This window comes from Manis javanica, chromosome 15, assembly GCF_040802235.1.
Source record: "Manis javanica isolate MJ-LG chromosome 15, MJ_LKY, whole genome shotgun sequence".
Taxonomy (NCBI): domain Eukaryota; kingdom Metazoa; phylum Chordata; class Mammalia; order Pholidota; family Manidae; genus Manis; species Manis javanica.
Window position 1 is genome coordinate 4,242,548 of NC_133170.1, and position 19,284 is coordinate 4,261,831.

The 19,284-nt window shown below is 38.9% G+C and overlaps 1 protein-coding gene across 1 annotated transcript in view; it reads right to left on the reverse strand.

Annotated features, from left to right (window-relative positions):
• The window catches only part of MUC19 (mucin 19, oligomeric), a 102,461-nt gene that overhangs the window by 38,964 nt on the left and 44,213 nt on the right, over positions 1 to 19,284 (reverse strand). Inside the window, exons 39-48 of the mRNA XM_073223505.1 lie at positions 18,738 to 18,779; positions 18,184 to 18,216; positions 17,847 to 17,888; positions 12,497 to 12,535; positions 11,687 to 11,785; positions 11,337 to 11,402; positions 9,144 to 9,242; positions 7,771 to 7,836; positions 644 to 2,189; positions 57 to 594 (exon numbers count right to left, since the gene is read on the reverse strand). Of these exons, the coding sequence (XP_073079606.1) occupies positions 57 to 594; positions 644 to 2,189; positions 7,771 to 7,836; positions 9,144 to 9,242; positions 11,337 to 11,402; positions 11,687 to 11,785; positions 12,497 to 12,535; positions 17,847 to 17,888; positions 18,184 to 18,216; positions 18,738 to 18,779 (2,570 nt within the window). The remainder of the gene's footprint in view (positions 1 to 56; positions 595 to 643; positions 2,190 to 7,770; positions 7,837 to 9,143; positions 9,243 to 11,336; positions 11,403 to 11,686; positions 11,786 to 12,496; positions 12,536 to 17,846; positions 17,889 to 18,183; positions 18,217 to 18,737; positions 18,780 to 19,284) is intronic.

Here is a 19,284-nt window from a genome sequence, read left to right on the forward strand (position 1 = left end):
CCCTGCAACCACGACTCCAGTTGTTCCTAGCATCTCAGCTGCTGGCCCAGTGGTACCTGCTGCTCCGGAGGATGGGCGCGTCGTCCCGGAACCTGCAACGGCCGGTCCGGTTGTCCCTGCCACTTGCGATGATGGTTCTGTTGTGCCTGGTTCTGACGGTGATGGCCCAGTTGTCCCTGAGCCGGCAACAGCTGGTCCAGTCGCGCCTGGCGATCGGGATGATGGACGCGTTGTCCCTGACGCGACGACACCTGGTCTCGTTGTCCCTGGAGACCCAGAGGACGGCTCACTTGTCTCTCCTCCTGAGACAATGACTCTAGTTGCTCCGGGTTCTTCCGCTGATGATGGCCCAGTGGTACCTGCTGCTCTGGAGGATGGTCGCGTTGTCCCTGAACCTGCAGCGGCTGGTCCGGTGGTGCCTGCCGCTTCCGATGACGGTTCAGTTGTGCCTGGTTCGCCAGCTGATGGCCCAGTCGTCCCTGAGCCGGCAGCAGCTGGCGCAGTTGTGCCCGGTGATCCCGCGGCTCGTCTGGTTGTCCCTGACACGACACCTGGTCTGCTGGTCGGTCTCGGCCCGGATGAGGGGCCACTTGTCTCCTCACCCAAAAGGGTGATTTCAGTTGTTCCCAACACTTCAGCTGACGGTGCCGTCGTGCCCGGCAAGCGCGACGAGGGTCTGGTTGTCCCTGACGCGACAACACCTGGTCTCGCTGTCCCTGGTGACCCGGACGCCGGTCCCGTTGTCTCTTGCCCTGCAACCACGACTCCAGTTGTTCCTAGCATCTCAGCTGCTGGCCCAGTGGTACCTGCTGCTCCGGAGGATGGGCGCGTCATCCCGGAACCTGCAACGGCCGGTCCGGTTGTCCCTGCCACTTGCGACGATGGTTCTGTTGTGCCTGGTTCTGACGGTGATGGCCCAGTTGTCCCTGAGCCGGCAACAGCTGGTCCAGTCGCGCCTGGCGATCGGGATGATGGACGCGTTGTCCCTGACGCGACGACACCTGGTCTCGTTGTCCCTGGAGACCCAGAGGACGGCTCACTTGTCTCTCCTCCTGAGACAATGATTCTAGTTGCTCTGGGTTCTTCCGCTGATGATGGCGCAGTGGTACCTGCTGCTCTGGAGGATGGTCGCGTTGTCCCTGAACCTGCAGCGGCTGGTCCGGTGGTGCCTGCCGCTTCCGATGACGGTTCAGTTGTGCCTGGTTCGGCAGCTGATGGCCCAGTGGTACCTGCTGCTCTGGAGGATGGTTGCGTTTTTTCTGATATCCCATACGCGTGTACAGTTGTCTCTGATTCTGTAACAGTCATGTCAGTTGTTTCCCAATCTTCCCCTGATGTGGTCATTGTAACAGGTAATCCTGATGATGTTCCTCTTGTTTCTAGTTCTTCTACACTTGTTGTCGTCTCTGATAACCCATATGTTGTCGTTCCTTCTTCTGTTACTATGTCTGATGCTTCTGTTGTTTCTAAGTCTTTTGTCAGTTTTCCAGTTGTACCTGTTAGTGTGGCAGATGGACCTGTTGTTCGCGAGCCCACTGTGGCTGGTGTGGTTGTACCTGACATTTCAGATGATGGTTCAGTTGTGCCTTGTCGTCCAGATGATGTCCTAGTTGTTCCTGATGCCACTGCACCTCTTCGTGTTGTCCCTGTTGTGTCAGATTTTGGTTTAGTTGTTCCTTCTGTTTCAGATGGTGTCCTCGTTGTTCCTGACCCTATCACAGCTGCTCGTGTTGTCTGTGTGGATTCAGATGGTGTTACCGTTTTTTCTGCATGTACCACATCTGGTCCAGTTGTGCCTGCTCGTCCAGTTGATAGTGTGGTTTTCCCTGATTCTTCAACAGCTGCTCTAGTTGTACCTGATGATCCTGATTGTCTAGTTGTCTCTGATCCTACAAGTGGTGATTCAGTTGTGCCTGATAACCCAAATGTCGGTGCAGTAGTCTGTGATTCTTTAATAGTCATTTTAGTTGTTAGTAGTTCTGCTGCTGGTCTGTTTGTTCCTGGTGAGGCTGAGGATGGTGTAGTTGTCCCTTGAACTTGAACACTTGGTCTGGCTGTCCCTGATGACCCAGCGGTTGACTCCCCTTTCTCTGTGCCTATGTCAACTCCAGTTGTTCCTAATGGTTCAGCCGATGTTGGTGTCCCTGATGTCCCAGGTGTTTCTGATCCTCCTGGTTGTGATCTTGTCCCTGTCAAATCAAGTAAGAAAAATACAGTGTTGTTTTAAAGTTGTCTTGCCTATTGCTTAATCTGAGGGATCATGCTGCTTTCTTCTCCACTATATGTTTCATGCATTTTACTTCCCCTCACTGTATTTCATACCTTTCATTCTTCTGCAGTGGTACTTCTTCCTCTTTATTCATTCAGCAATCATTTATTGAAAGTCTTAACTGTTGTGTAAGTTCTCAATGCCTTTTAAATAGTATCCCTTTTTACCATCAGAACTGTATGGCACATGTAATATTACTTTCCCTTTGTATACAGTAGAAACCTAAAGCATAGATAGTTTAAGTATCTTTTCTAAGATGTTATATAAATTCAGTAGGTAATTCTCTGCTCCCATAGGGCATTCTAGTTGGTAATGAGAGATATACAGATATATAAATGAACCAAATTCACAAACAAGTAGGTATCAGAACCCTAACATAAAGTAAGGTGATATTGAGCATCTTGGATTTTATTTTAGACTACCTACCTACAAAAGCCTCTCTGAAAATTTTTTTTTGAGATCTCTAAAGAAGAAACCTATATGAAACACTAAGGAACTATTACAAGTAATGGGAACAGCCAGTTCAAAAGCCGTAGGGCTGAAATAAGTTATAGGTGCTAGAGCCCAGAACTAGGAGGTGAATGTATATGGATCATCAGAGGCTAGTTAGAGAATATTGGAAGGTAAGGACATGCACATAGGATTGCACAAGTTATTATGAATGGTAAAAGGGAAATAGGACACTTTTCTATATGCAATGGAATATAATTTTATGCAGGGAGTGATAGATTTATACGTTTTTTAAATTCCTCTTTCCACTCTGTAGAGAATATATGATAAAGGCATATAATGGAAGTAGGAAGACCAAAATGAAATGAGGTGTTTTCTGGAACCCAGACAATTTCTGAGTCTTTTGGGCTCAAGTAGCGATAAAGGAGATTAAGAACTGTCGATGGGTTCAGGATATGTTTTAGAAGTAGCAGTAATAGGCCTTGCTTGTATATGAGAAGTGCAAAATTTTAAAAAGATAGACATCAATAATAACTTTGAGACTTTTTCTTGAGTAAACTGAGACAGTGATGGCACCATTTATTTTCACCAGGAAAACTGGGTGAACAGGTATGGGTATGAAAATAAATCAAGAATTCTGTTTACGCCATGTTAAGTCTGAGATGACTATTAGACCTCCAAAGAGAAATGTCAAGTTAGCAATTTAGTATGAATCTAGAGTTCCAGAGAAGCCAAAACTAGAGATATATATTTGGAAATTTACATCTAAAATGCCTTGAAAATTTTCATATACGTAACTTACTTCCTACAGATTATGCAACCACTCCCACTAGGCTTGTCTTATCTCTGACTACAGGAAGATTTTCTCTGAGCTCAACCTAAAGGAACTTTGCATCAGCCACGTCCTGCTCTTGCATTTTTCTATAGACTAGTTTGCTAACTACCAGCAAACACTCTGATTGCTTTTGAAAGCTCAACTTTATTCTCAATTAACTTTAATTAGTATTGTGTTTGAAGTTTTGAAGCAATTAATCCCACCATACTTCACATGCTATCATTCTTTGACATTGAGTAAACCATACATTTTGGTTTCCTCTATCACCTGTGGCATTCCATGCCCATCCTGGGCTCTGCCCTTTTTACTTGGAGCTCGTTGTTCCATTCTGTATCACAATTATTTCTACCCTGTCCTCTGGAATCTATATTCAATGATTTTAAATGTCTCTTTAATTTTCTAAACTGTTTTACAAAAATCTTTTACCTCCTCCTGGCCTTAGCCTCTAGACCTGAGATCCTAATATCAAGAATTCTAAAAGAGGGCCAGATGAGGATAGAAACCTTGATTTGTAGAAACATGGATCAATACAGTGGTGTGATTGTGTTGATGGGTGCATGTTTCCATCAAAGCTCCACTACTTGGGGATAGCAGAAAATAGTCTACACCTTCCCACATACTCCAATCATTTCTGAAGGTTCTCTTTCACATGGCCTGTTATTATCTCTTGGTAAGAATAAAGCCCCTTGATCCTTTACCATATCAGGAGCTCCTAATTCATTTATCTACTTATTCCCCTCATATCCACCAGATATTTATCCAATTCAGGTACTGAGCTAGGCCTTGGATACCTGTAAATTGTTAACTCGAATAGGCAAGATAATAAGAATTTCCTTTAATTTTGACAGAATCCACCATGTTGGTGGCCTGTGTCATAATGAAGAAAGACTGGATGAAGAATCAACCATCTAGAACCTGTTACCTATTCAATAGGCTTATCTCATTTTCCTTACTATTTGTGTCTATCTACTCACTGATGTTATGTCTTAACTTGGTCAAATATGTAATGTGTATATATTTTTCTTCCACCTTTCTTTTAATCTTTGTTCTAATTTTAAAGCTACACTTAAAAAAGTTCAGTATTATAATTTTTTTGTTTGTTTTCACAGCATCTCTTTGTTGCTTTATATTCATCCTCTAGTGATTTTATCATGAAGGGCTTGTGAGTACATAATTCCCTGAATTTTTTCATGTTTTAAAGTATTTTCCTATATCCTTGTCACTTGAATTATATTTAGCTGTATATATAATCCTTAGCTCATATTTTTCTCCCTTGAGTGTCTTATAAATGTTACTCTGCTCTTGACAAGTCTGATGCAAACCTGATTTTCTTTCTTTTTCTAATGACTTAGTCATTTTACCTTGAGGTCTAGAGAATTTCTTGATCTTTCAAGTCTAATAGTTTTCTAAAATAAGTCACAAAACTGACTGCTCAGGAATAACTCTTCCAGATGTATGGTAGGTCCTGTCAACATGTAGATTTAGGTCTTTTTCTTTTTAATTGCAGGAAACTTGTCCTGATTAACAGTTTTGAGGATTAGTGCTGGTCTCATTGCTTTTTATTCTCCAGAAACTGCAATAGTATATATGTTGGATAATTTATTTGTTTCCTGTTACCATGTTCTCCTTTGATCCATTTTATCTTTTAAAAAAAATTCTGCAACATTTTTGTTTTGGATCTTCTCAGTTCTAGCCTCCAGTCCCCTTGCTGTCCTTTTAGTCTTCTTTATTCTCTGCTGGGTACTTTATTATTTGGTCTTTACTTGTGAGATCATTTTTCATTTTCTTTTTTTCAATTCTCTCTCCTGAGTTTTCATCAATTCCAATTTATTTTTATCCTGAGTTTTTTAATTTCTCATTTTGCTGCCTATATCTGTAGTTGTTTATTTTAAATTTGTGTTAATATTATGCTTTAGTATTCCTCTGCTTCATGACTAGATATTTAGAACTTGCTTGCTATTGTTGAAAATTTCTCAAACTGTATAGAAAGGAATAAGTTTTGGGTAGGTATCAGAATTTTATCTTTCTTTTTCATGTTTTTTGCATTGGATTTTCCTGAAACAGCACTAGCAGGATATCCTGAGTAGTGGATGGCAGAGAGGCTTTTCTGAGGCCCACTAGATTTCTCAGATTAAGGGCTTTCCCTTATGTTGTTACAGTGAAGGGAAGTTTCTTTTATAATGGCACCTTTCCTTTGTCTGTCTTCTCATTCTTAATTATTATCCTGTTTTCATGAGGTTTAAATACTTGGCTTTAAATACTTTCTGCTTTTTCCTTTGACACTCAGGCTCTGAAGATTCCCCCACCTTCCAGAAGTCCTCCTCTCTCCACCAGCAGAGGCATCCCTGCCCAAGACCACTACTTCTCACCTCATGAAACCCCTCGATCTTCTTTCTTTTGGTCCCACATCACAGGTGCTCTGCCTTGCCAGGTCTCATCTTCATTCAGGGGGGGCCCTTTCCTTCTGAGGCTTGAACCCTAATTGGTGCAATCTATGTTATACTACCACAAAGCATCTTTCCGTATTTCCTTCTCTTCTGGGATACACCGACCTGAATCTCAGCCCCACGATGCGCCCCAGAGCCATCTTTCCCACTCTTTGGCGTGTTAGTCTTTTCTCTTTCTTCTAAACACCCTAAGTGTGGGCTCTGTGTTGATATGTACGGCTTGTAGAAGGATGTGTGTGGACATTCTAATACATACAGCCAGTACTTTCCAGACTATTTTTCTCCATCAGCTCCTTGAGCTTAAATTCTACCCAATTCTAAGAGCACCAGTGCAAATTAGGGATCAGCTCCTCAGTCCAGACCAGACCCTGCTGCGGGAGGCATGCTTAGGAGCCGCTGACGGTCAGGTGCAGACACGTCTGACCGGCCGGGACTTGTGCTCTCGGGGTCAGCTCACCGGGGGTGTGGCCACCGCCAGCTCCAGGGGTTCCTCACATGACACCCGAGGTGGGGCTTAATTTTATAATGGAAAAAAAGTTAGCGAGTTAAAATATAAAATTGATCATCTTACAAGGATGGCCTAAGGACAAAAAAAGTTTAAAATAAGAGATTTCCTTCTGTGGAAAATAAGAGAATTCCCCCTTCCTTTTCTTAGTGCATTTACTTTAGAAAATGCATAACTTTAAATTCTTCCAATGTTTTTGAAATGTATGTAAATCTTTTTTAAAACTAAATAGGCCAGCTCAATGACTCAGGAATATCTTTCTCAAGGACCTGGGCCCTATCTCTTTGAACGGTAACGTCAAGGGCATTGGCACCCTTATCTCCCTTTACTTTACAGCACTTTCTCCTGCCATCAAGAGAAGAGAAATTTTTTTTGTGGTATAAAAGCAGTTAACTAACCAGATGATCACCCCAATTACCATGTAAATACAGAATAAACTATGTGTAATACATGTTGCTATCAAGTCCTCTTATTTGGGGAAAAGTTATTTTTCTTGAAAACATGCATGTAATGGATTGTGTCTGCTTGGTGAGAGTTCTTTCTGTCTTTACCACTACTTAGTGAATTACCTGTGATTCGCATTACTTTTGGTTTAATCATAATTCAATAGTGATACTGTTTTATCTCTCTTCTATCCTTGTGGACAGGTTTTCTCAACTGGGACACACTGTTTTCAATTCTTTTTCCTCAACACCTGAAATATGACTGTTCTTTAGTCCCCTAAAAACAAATATATCCCTAAAATTTCCTTCAGCTTACTTAGGTCTCCAGTTTTTGCTCAAGTTGAAGCATATATAGTCATAAAGTAGACACAGTCATAGTGCACTGATCATAATAATACCATATTCTTTTCAAAACAGAGTGATTCTCTTGTTTTATTATCCCATCCAACCTGTTCCCTTACTAGGATATATCCTGTTGGGTTCCCACTCCAACACTTGTCACGGGACATTTCCTTGGCTTTGATTATCTCCTGACGCATATTTTTTGCTTCTATGCACATAAATATTCATTTCTCCTGCTCAAAAATCAAGTTCTAAGAGAGCAAATATTACTCTGCTCATTTACTATGTTCTCTGGAGCACTGAATATGATAGGAGGCACACAATAAATAGCTCTTGATATATTTCAGATCGTCTGTTTTGACATTATACAAATAACAATAATATTAAATTCCCCAGGGAACTTGTCTCTGATAAAATTGTAACTAAAGAAATCACATTTCTCTTGTCTGGATTTGTTCTGATTATGTTTTTTTCAGTACCTGGCGCTCCGGAAGTGTTTTCACCGGCAGCTCCGGTGGTGGCTGCATTTTCCCTTCCCGTTGTTCCTAATTGAAAAGAACAATAGAGCATGGTCATGCCGGGGTTGCCAGAGTTAGCAAATAACCATGCAGGGCACCCAGTCAAATCTGAATTCCAGATAAACAACAATCACATTCCAATTATTGCATGGGACATACTTGTACCAAAAACTCTCCATTTATGTGAAATTCAGATTTAATTGGTACCCTGTATTTTATTTGGTAACTCTAGTCCACATAGACAGTTTCGATAAAAATGCACAAATTACCCATATTCATTTGACCTAAAATTATAGCTACGAAAGCCATAGCCAGTGCTAAATTCACGTAAACTTCTCATAAGAACTTGGAGTTCCAGATAAGCTCCTGGAGCTCCTGCCAGAGTCCCGAGGTCAGCCCTGCCTGCCGGGCTCCTCCTGGGCTGGAATCAGGGAAAGGTGGCCGAGCTGTGACACCGTCACCAGTTTCAGCGGCAGTTCTAACACTGCTATTACCCCTGATACATACATACACGTTACTGTGACAATCCAGTGTCTTAGTGCTTTTGAAGGGAAGATTTGGAGAAACCAGAAAGTAGAAATCTTCTTGAAAATGTTCATCATTTTAAAACTATTCTACATCTTTTGTGAATTTCACCAAGTGAAATCAGCAGGGCTCTTTTTGACTAGAGTCATGGCCCCTGAAGGACGTCCTCTTGTCACCTAACTTGCCTTCTGGTGATGGTGCTCCAGAAGTCCCTATCAAAATAAACAGGGAATGTGCACCATGATCTTTGATTAAACAGAATAGACCGTGCTGGTCTCTGCTTTCGAAATACTTTTCATATCTTTGTTCACACTTGTCCATTTCCAGTTCATCTTTCCAAAATTGATAAGAATCACTTGGATTGCTTATTAAATATTCAGACATACTAGCCCAGTGGTTCTCAACCCACGTGACTCACAGGAACCAACTGTGAGGCTTTTAAAAACTTCTGATGCCTGGCCCCGTCCTCCAGGAGTTCCGATTGGTTTAGTCTGTACAGGGCTTGGCAAGGATGTGTTTTCAAAAATTTCTCTAGTCAGTTCTGATTTGTAGCCAAGATGGCAACCTATGACCCTGGCCCTACCCCAGACTCATAGCCTCAGAAGTAAGGCAGGAGACTTGGAATCTGAAATATAACGTGCTTTGCTATACATCACCTTCGATGTTAGAGAGACACTGCCATCCAGCCCATAAGCGCAGGGACAGTCTGGTCATGAATAGGTGCATTTACTAATGACTAGTCACTCAGAAGCCACAGGCGACTTCCCTAGGGTCAGTGAGAAGGCGCTTCAAGCCTCCCGTTTCCGTACCTGCGGTGCCTCCTGAGGTGGTGCCTGGCGTGGTTGAGCGTCCGCTTGGCCTCTTGCTCCTAGGTGTTGCTGTGAAGCTCTCTGATACTCGTGGGGCCCCTAACATAGCAGCAGGGAAGGTATATTACTTCTGGAGTTGCAGGTTCTACATAGCATCCTTGTTTTCTACTCTGACAGAATCGGTGTTTCTAATGTAAAAGAAGCCTTTACATGGCCTGCAGGATTTCTGTGGCGAAATGGTCTAATATCACATAGAGCTTAATCTTTAGTTCAACCTGTAATAGATTCAGTGCCCATCTGATAACAAAGAACCATTTAAAAAATACCCTAGACATAAATCAACTCATTTCATCTTTGAAAAATCCTCTGAGGCAGGTAGTTATTATCATTCCCTCCTAAAAAGGGAGGTTCAGTGACCTGCTCCGGGTCACCCAGCTGGTTGGCAGAAAATCCAGGAGCCAAGCCCAGAGGTGATGCTGGACTTCTCAAATCATCTGTGGTAAAAGAGCAGCAGTTTGGTCAAATTTCCAATCTGCCCTATATTGATGCTTTAGAAAAAAGCCATGAAAACACAGAAATGAAATTAAAAAAAAATAAAACCATACAAAATATAAGCTTTTGTTCAACATATATAAAATTGCTGTGTCAAATCACTGTTTCCAAATGCTTATTCTCTGTTTCAGTTCTTATCACAGGTGGATTAGTAACAAATAGTTATGGATGGCACTCATTTATGAACCGAACTTTGAGTAGCCTTGCTCAAAACCACCATATCTAACTGCCCGATAAACAAGAGAGATGGCTGATGGACTTGTCTTTATTATCAATAATTCTGATTCAAATTTTAGGAAATATAAACTTAGTCATCATCCCACAGTTTCAGTCAGTTGACTGATCTAATTAGAATTAACAAGTGTCTTAATCTGTACTGCTATGGACTATACTTCTTAACACTTTTTCATGCAAACTATATCTTCTTCCAAAAAGTATTTTACATCCATGTCAAAATTCATCAAGCTGTACATAAAGATTTGTGCATTTTATTGTATGTACCTCAACTTAAAAAGAACACAAGTATTAAATCAATAAATGTCTAAGGAAAATAAATGTAGGAAAAATAATATCTAACCATGGATTTGTTGAAAATGCATAAAGAGAAGTCTCATGCATACACTAAAGAAATGGCTTTTGATGGCATGCAATGGAGTTTTGATTTATCCTAAAATAGCAATTAAAACAACAGGAGGGTTTTAAGTAGTGGAGTAATAAGATGACAGATGAGTTTTTAGAAGTTTGTGCTGGCCTGATACTGACTGAAGTATAAACTGGGAGGGGAAGCAGGGCTAGAATGGAAATGTTCTCAACTTCGATGAGCATCGACTGCCCATACGGTTTGTTAAAACACCACTTGCTGGGCTCCACTCCAAGAGTTTCTGATTCTAGGCAGGTGCACTTAAAAATGTGCATTTCTAAAAGGTTCCCAGGAGATGTTGGTACCTTTGGTCTGGGAACCACACTTTAAACATCACTGTGTCAGGGCAGGCAAGCTAGGCAAACGACTGCAGAGACCAGGTGGAAAGTGCTTCCCTCCTGAGCAAAAGTGGGCGCCAATGTGAAACAGAGGAGAGGACATTTAAATGGTTCTTCAATTATCAACTGCTTGCATAAAGGCAAAGGCGTGAACTCCGGCTTGTTTTTAATCAAAATCACCTATGCCTAAAAAATGTCAATAAATTGTTTATGAAACCAGTAGCTGAAAGTCAGTGATGCACAAGGACAAGAATATTCTCACTGGCTTTTCCTGGACGTATGTTCTTACGCGCAGATGGCAAACTGTGGAGCTGTTACCGAAGAGGCTCGGGGTTCTGGGTCCTAATCCTGCCTCTACCAGCTTTGAGACTTCTTATTATTTTCTTCCTCATGGAAATAAAGACATCTATGTGCCTGGTATTGATGTGGATTGAATTACATGTTACATATTTGAGCATAATTCAGAGACTTCCTTGTGCTGTGGAAATACATCACTGTTGTATGAATATATAAATATTAATTACTGAATTTTTTTTGCCAAAGTTATCAGTTGCCACGGGACCCCTGTCATCCCGTGCTGTCCTCAGGGCACAACAGTGCTCGGCATGATGTGAAGGACCCCTTGAGGCAAGAAGCTGTGGGCGAGATGGCACGGGACTCTACCTGTTGTGAAGTCACCTGTGCTTCCATCTTCACCTCCCGTGGTGGCGCCTGATACTCCAGTTGTCCCTGATTAAGGTAAAGAGAAAACCAACACCTGCTCAGGAACCTGCACGGGCGCCATGAACTCCCCAGGTTATGGGTGTATAAAATGATGACAGCATGTTGGGCTCCAGGAAAGCAATCTGCAAAAAAACTGAAGATTCTGCATCCTAAATACCTATAAAGAACTCCTAAGCCTGATATCGCTCCGACGTCAGGTATCTTTGTTTTGTGAACTGCTGTCCTGGGCAGTGCGGTCTGAAACTGGTTGCTCAGCCGTGGCTGGGGACTTTGTTCTGAACTGAACTTACCAGTTATGTGCCAAGGACTAGTGAAGATGGTGCCCATTATTCCTGTGGTGCCTGGACTTCCAAACGTGGAGGTGATGGGGAGCGGAGTTCTAACAATGCCTAAGAAACACAGAAAATGCACTCTCATCTTTATTACCAGCCAGCGATCTGACTGTTCGATGTGATTGGACCCAGTAGTGTTCTGCCCAGAGTTCCCCAAGATTTTCTTCTCATATTACTTTCCTCTGGAGTCTGGTTTAGTCCCTGCTATTTTTCTTTCTTTCTTTTTTTTTTTTAACACAGTTGTGTTCTCTTTATCTTGAGTCACACTAGGTCTTCATACATGTGTCTCAACAAGACTGCTTTTAAATAAATGGAACCTTCTGCCCTTAATCACACTGTCACATGGGGAAGATAGTAACAATGCTGAAATATTATCATAAAATAGTTAACTGATTTTACAGTTAAAACTCCTAAAAGGGCAAACTGTATCATAAATATGCACATGTTGCCTCTCACTGTATATCTTTAAAATTTTTTTAAAATCTTGCTATCATTTAATATTCTTGTAGATGCTATATTAATGGGTAATTACAAGGAAGAAAATAAAACCTGAAATCATATTATAGCCAGTGAATATAAACTGGACAAAATAAGTGATATTCAGTTTTTTAAAAAAGTTTAAAGTCTGTGAGAAAAGCCCAGTAACCCTGTTTGAAATATTTTTCAGAGGTCAAACTTCCATATAAATTGTTCCTTAAAAAACCCCAAATTCCTTAAAACCCTAATAACTTGTACTGTTAGATATTTTTCATCTATAAATATACTAACCTGTAGTAAAAGGTTGACTGAGAGGACTTGGTGTTGTTCCTGATGAAGAGAGAAGAGAGGAGAGAGAAATGATGTGAATTTTTCTGACCTCAAGGGAAAATCTTAGAAACATTGTTCATTTGTTAGGTTTCAATATATAGTAGTTTGTGATCTACTTAGAGTTGTGATCAATGCTGGTCAGTGACAAAGCTGTGATCTACTTAGAGTTGATAATAAATTTTTATTTTATTTTTAAAAGAGTGACATATTATAGTTTCCAATGTGTGTGTATGTGTGTATATGCTACATACATACACATATGTATGAATTCAACTAAATATTTAGTCACTGGAATAAAACGATATCAATGATGACCAAGTTAATTCTTTGTTAAGCAGAGGCTCATCTTGCAGCTTATGATCTCTTGGGCTTCCCTTTATCTCTGGGTGTCTGTGCCTTCACCGTTTGTCTGCTAAGTAACATTTAGTCTAAAAGGGTTTGGGGCAGGGGGCAAGGAGAAATGCATTTTGGGATTTAGTTTTATGATTTGATATAGCAGGTTTGTGGAGACAAATTTGAAATACCAGTAAACTCCTAAAGGGAGAGGCTATATTTTTGCATTCCCACTGCCTGCCCCAGTGCCAGGAATGTGGTAGGAGTTTATTAAATATTTGTTGAGAATGCTGTTGGACTTAAAAATAAGCTTCTGTCAATCTTTGGGTTTCATAAATAATGGAGTCAGCTATTTTCTGTATCTCTGTCTTCATTTCCATTGAAAATCCTGGGAAATCTGTTGTGTATGTGGTAATGCCACTTTACAGTTTTAGTGTTTTGTAGTTTGAGAAAGAAGAAAAAGCTTCTCACACAGTATCTCTAGTAAATCCTCACTCTTTGTCCAGCCACACTGGCCTTTCTTTCTTTCATACCTGCTATTTGCAGTTTCCTATACTTGGAACACGGCTCCTCCCCTCTTCGCCTAGTTAAACCTTTATTGGTCAGTTCTCGACTCAGTCTCTTCCTCAGCCTTTCCTGACCATCTTGACTTGATCCAATCTTCTCTCCACCCACCCTACTCCAATTTTTAAGCACCTCATAGCTCTTGTTATTAATGCAAGTCTCCATTTGATTTTGTAATTACTTGATTGACATCCATCTTCTTGGCTAGACCATGGGTTTTATGAATGCAGGGAAAATGTCTCTTATAACTCCTTTTATACTTCTAATGATACATCATAGGTGCTGGATAAATATTTGTCAAATGAATCAATGAATGAGTGAGTGTAGTACCTATTTTGCATATGAAGAATTGGGCTCAGAAAAGTTCAGTGATTTGTTTAAGATCAATGCTGGTCAGTGACAAAGCTGGGACTAAATTTTAAGTCACCCAACATCTAAGACTATGATCTATATGGCTTTTTAAGAAAGGCTGCTTCTATGTATAATACTCCACTTCATGTAGTTTGACAGTGTTTTCACTACACATTCACCATATTAATGGAAATATTATAAATTAGGCTAGAAATTATAGAATATAATATCTAACAAGTAATAAATGTTATTTCTCCCCTGATTACTTCACAAAATGGACATGGGTATGTTAGGTAGTTTGAGAGAAGGTTCATTTGAGGATTTCCAAAATCGGTGTCAAACTTTACTTAGAAGAATTTTCAAATCATGACCAAACAGACTCCACCAGCAGAGCAATTCAGACCTTGATGTCTTTTCTCACTAATGAACACAATAATTGGACATTTGAATTAAAACATCATTGTGATCGAGCTGCAAGGATAGCATAGAGAGACTATTATGCTATGGTCCATGGAGACTCTCAAGACTGTGATGATGTAGAAGGACAGGCCCCAGTCCTCCAAAGATATCCTGCTGCATGTTCCGTTTCCCAGGATAGTCCAACCTTTAAGGAATTTCAGTGATCCTAGTCTGAGCTCTTTCAAATTGAAGATGATTGCACTTAGTTAAAAGCAGTATTACAACATGGTGCAGAATCAAATCTCCAAGATGTCCACATTGGAATATGCTCTGATCAACGTGGGGTTAAGGGGAACATGGTGGCACACCATTGATAGTGGAGCACAGGCCACAAGTATTTTTAGCATATGGATGAGAAAACTCATTTATAGGCCTTTCCTTGTGATTGGTGTGGCTGGCACGGCAACATGCTCCAAAGTGGATCTAAAGGATGCATCCTTTATTAGGGCCAAGAGAGTTACCAAAACTAGCCAAAGCTTGAATGGACAAATGCCAGTCGGGCTACTATGATATAGCTCCCTTTTCCTTCGAATAAACTTCAGAAGACTAGGTCTGAAATTGTTGATACAGCAATAAAAGTAAGGAAAAGCTTTAACTAAAAGGAATGTATGAGAATCTTCTTTTCTTCATGATTTAATTACCAAAACTGATAAAGCATTACTGTTCTCATTAACTTGACGTCTGTATCTATTACAATTTGAATTGATTTCTCCATTACTTACAAATGTATATACAAGTTAAAGTACTTGACATCATGAATTACCATGTAGCAGCTTCCTTGTTACCAAGACACACGGTAATAGGAAGAGATGCCTTTACCAAAATACTGACAGCTCTGTGCTTTATTAAGGGTTAGTAAACATCCTAAAATCTTTCAAAGTGACTGTGTCCAGTATTTCTACCTCATACTAAATTTAACTGAAGTAATTTAATTTTATCATTTTAACCTCACTTACTTTTCACCTCATGGTAAACTTAATAATTAAAAGAAAACCCTGTAATTAATTTTTCAGCTACCACTGCTTTTTTAGTTAGTTCTAAGAACCATTTCAATTTTTATTAAAAAATTTATTTTGCCATTTTCCTTCAATGGATTGCTTTTTATTTAATATAAATGTCTGAAAGATAAACTTAAGGAGTAGTCATAACATTTTCCCTAATAAACAGTAAATTTAGCTCTGAAAAGTTTATAGTTCTGAAAAATATTTTATTTATGAAAAACATTTTTAAATCCATAAAATTGGTTTTAATTCAGGAAGCAATACGTTTCTCGTTTATTACTGAAAAAATACTAAACTCCTTTGCTAAAATCTAAGCTCATTCACATAGTGATTATTCTTTATAAAACTGTTAATAGAAATGAAGTTGACTTTACTAAGTACTTAATATGTGTTACACTAAGCTGAACTATCAGATTTACTCTTCTCAAGTCCTATACTGTAGATACTATATTTTTCCCATTTACCAACTGAGAAAACTAACATTCAGAAGTCTTTGAGGGACTTAAATTAGGGTCATATAGTACTAAGCAGAAGAGAAGGGACTCAGATTCTCATTTTTATGGTTCCACTTCCCACTACATTCAACTGGCTCTTTTATAATAGCTTTATACAACTATTTTCTTTCTGTGTTTGATGTTGTTTTAGAATAAGCGCATTATGCAAACAAATGACATTTATACATAACCTGCGGTGTAACCTTCTAGGATTTTAACTTTTTGAGAAAAGAAAAAGAAAAATGCATTTTAAGATACCAAATTGTTACATAATAGAAAACCACTTTCTGATTATATGAATCAGTATCCATACAGTCAATGAGGTTCTTTGAGTTGTAACAGAAACTTACTAAAGAAATTAGAAAGTTTAACACAAGTCCTAACTTGAAGTTAGAATCTGCAATTACATGCTACTACTTCAATAACTGATTTAAATTAAATTAAATTTTCTTCTCTTTCTTAAACATCAACACAGAAGCATTGGGAACTGGAATCCAGAAAAAGATGTCCTGGATTTTAACTTCTCTCTGCTACTTATTAGCAAGTAACCTTGGACACATAACCTCTTTATTTTTCCATTTCCTCATTGGTAAATTGTGGAAAATAATGGTACCCACTTCATAGAATTTTCTGTATCAAATGAGATAATATGTGTCCTACACAGAACAGAGCTCCATTAAATGTTAGCTCTGTAACAAGATCTGTCCATCTAAACAGCAAAAAAAATATCCATAACTGCATCATTTTTCTTCTAAAAATAAAATACTATTAGGAATGGTTGGCTAGGCTTCTCTTGGAGGTATTTTAACCCTTTGAAAGCACTTACTGCAAAGAAAAGAAGTAGGCATATAAAGCATGGAGAAAAGCTTAAGCTTTGCATATTGTTTCCCTTTTTACTTTTAAAGTTTTCTATAATGTTTTTCTAAGTTTTCCAAAAATGCAATTCATTGCTGTGCTATTTACCTCAAAGATATGTACAATAATGAAATCACACCCTAACTTCTACCCAAGATGCTTGGGTGTGAAGTCAAATAAATCATCTATCTGCGTCTGAGGACCTAGTTATTGCTCCTCCTGCAGGAATACCTTCGATCCATTCGAGAAATCTCATTTGAATGTGTGGGGAAAAGCTTTAAAATAACTTGTTTCACGCTTCTAAATTACAAGTAAAAAATAAAAACAAAAAACAGCTAATGGCCAGGAAAAAGTATTTGATTCAGGGAAACATTTGACCCGATGCTTGATCAAAAGTACCTCTAGGGAACAAGCTAGTGGCAAACGGCTGCCCCCAGTCCAGTCTTTTGTCAAAATAAATCTTACCTATCTATGTGCTCAAGAATTACAGGGTCTTACACCAAATTGAATCTTAAGACACAGCAGAAAACAAAAGCAGAAAAGCTTTGACTAAATTAAATTAACCCAGTAATCATATTGGTTCAACTCAAAAGAACTATTATCGAAAATGAAATTACATTTAAAACACTGAGACTGTAAACTAAAATTCTGGGTGAAATGGGTTCCCATGTCAAGGAAAGAAATCCCCTACCTATTGTGGGCAGTTCACAGAAATGCAGTACATATTCAAAAATGATGTGTCTTCCTGGCTACATTATACCTGGAAATATGAAACTTTTGATTTTCAGTCTCTATTTAAATATTTTAGTTGATGTATGCTATATTTAGAAATAAATCAGAAACTTTGCTAGTAATAATGACTAAACTCTTATTTGGGGGTACATTGTCTCTTATCACCGATCAAGTGAGGTTTGCCACCAGAAGGCTAAAAATCAAAAATCATTATGTAGCAATGGATTTGTCACGACTTGTCAAAGGCTATCATACTTTTTCACCATTAATGTCAGTAAAAGACATGGGTCGTGATGACTTTCAAGCCTACAATTTGGGCAAGGCAATTGCTCCACAAAAAGGAGCTTTACTTTTTTTAAGTGTTCTAAAAAGTACTTTTAACTTATTTTTAATACAGCCTGATGCTCACTGGATGAATTTAGAAAATTGAGTATGTTGATTCTAATATGTAAGTTAAAAAAGAAAACTATTTTAATAAAAACAAAAGCCTTCGCCATGTAACAGGCTTTCCGATTCACCTACCTGCTGTTTTGCTGCTTGGTGTTGTAGTCCCTGGGATGGAAGCTGCGGAATTGGAGAAAAGAATGTAAACAAAGTCAGTTTTGTGGAGAGGGAAACATTATGTTTCTGAGAACATCTCGTCATACATAAAATGGATCAACTTGAAATTAATGTTTCAGAGAAATTTGACCATATAGGTGAAGCAATGTCCAAATGTGCAACTAACTTTTGAAAACTCACAGACAAAACTGGTCTCCTAAAAATGTCATTGCCAAGCTGTAAGATTGCAAAAAGAAAGTGTATTTTGTTTTTTTGGAATAGACTCTTGATTATGTTATTTTCGAAGATCATGGCTTACCTGTGGTCGGGCTGGTCGTTAGCGGTGTCATTGCTGTACAAAGGAGGAGATAAATATTTGGAAATGCATGTTAAAATGGTGCTAACAGACAAGACTAAAACGTATGCATTTAGACATGCTTAGATAGTTCTAGAATGCAAATAAATGGTGACAGATAAATTCATTTATCAGATGTTTACACATTTCAATATAGTTCTGTGCTTCTCTGCTCACTGCTTTAATTAGAAATCTTTCAATTAAAGTTACCATTCCTTGGTAAAAGAGAAATTGTAAATTGTTTTCCAAGAATTTAACATAGACTTTTGTTTGGTAGCTACTTTATACAAATTAGTAATATGCAGGCTGCTCTTTTCAGCACACATGCCCTCTGAATAGGGAAGATGTTCTTTACTGACATTATAAATGATATAGACTCTGCTATCTGGCATTTAGGAAGTGAATAAATAGAAAATGACAAAGTTGAAGAAAATGTCAGAATTCCTGAACTGCAAATTCACTTTGCTGCTAATACAGATGCTAAAAAGCAAATGAGCTTTCTTTTTTTTTTTTTTTACCTGCTTCAGTGCTTAATGTGGAGGTAGCGGTTGTAGTAGACACTGTTCAGGGAAGATAATATTTGTGAAAATAAGTTACTTGCATAATTTTTGCTGGGAACCAGTTGCCATCAGCTAAATAAAAATTCCTGAAATTCTGTACAGAGGTTAAGTGACAAAACAATCTTTCATTTAAATTAGTACAAATAACACTTTATAAACGAATTATTTTCTGTTACTACCATTTAACCAAAACCTCACAGGAGCTTTGCCTAGTCTACTTATGGGCCAAGAAATAAGGTTCGGAACCTAACATGACACCTTAGCTTTAGGCAAGTGACCAATAATAACTAAAACTTAAATAGCTTTTTACAGATGATCACATAATTTTAAATATATTATCAAAACCTAAGGATTCCAACTTACTGTACTATCTCTTAATTGACACAATCTCTAAATACTGATCAACAGGAAATCCCTCCTTGAATCACAAATGACAGGAATATGGAAGTGAACTACACCAACTCTAAGTGTACTTATATTGCCAGTAAAAGTCCCAAAACTAAAA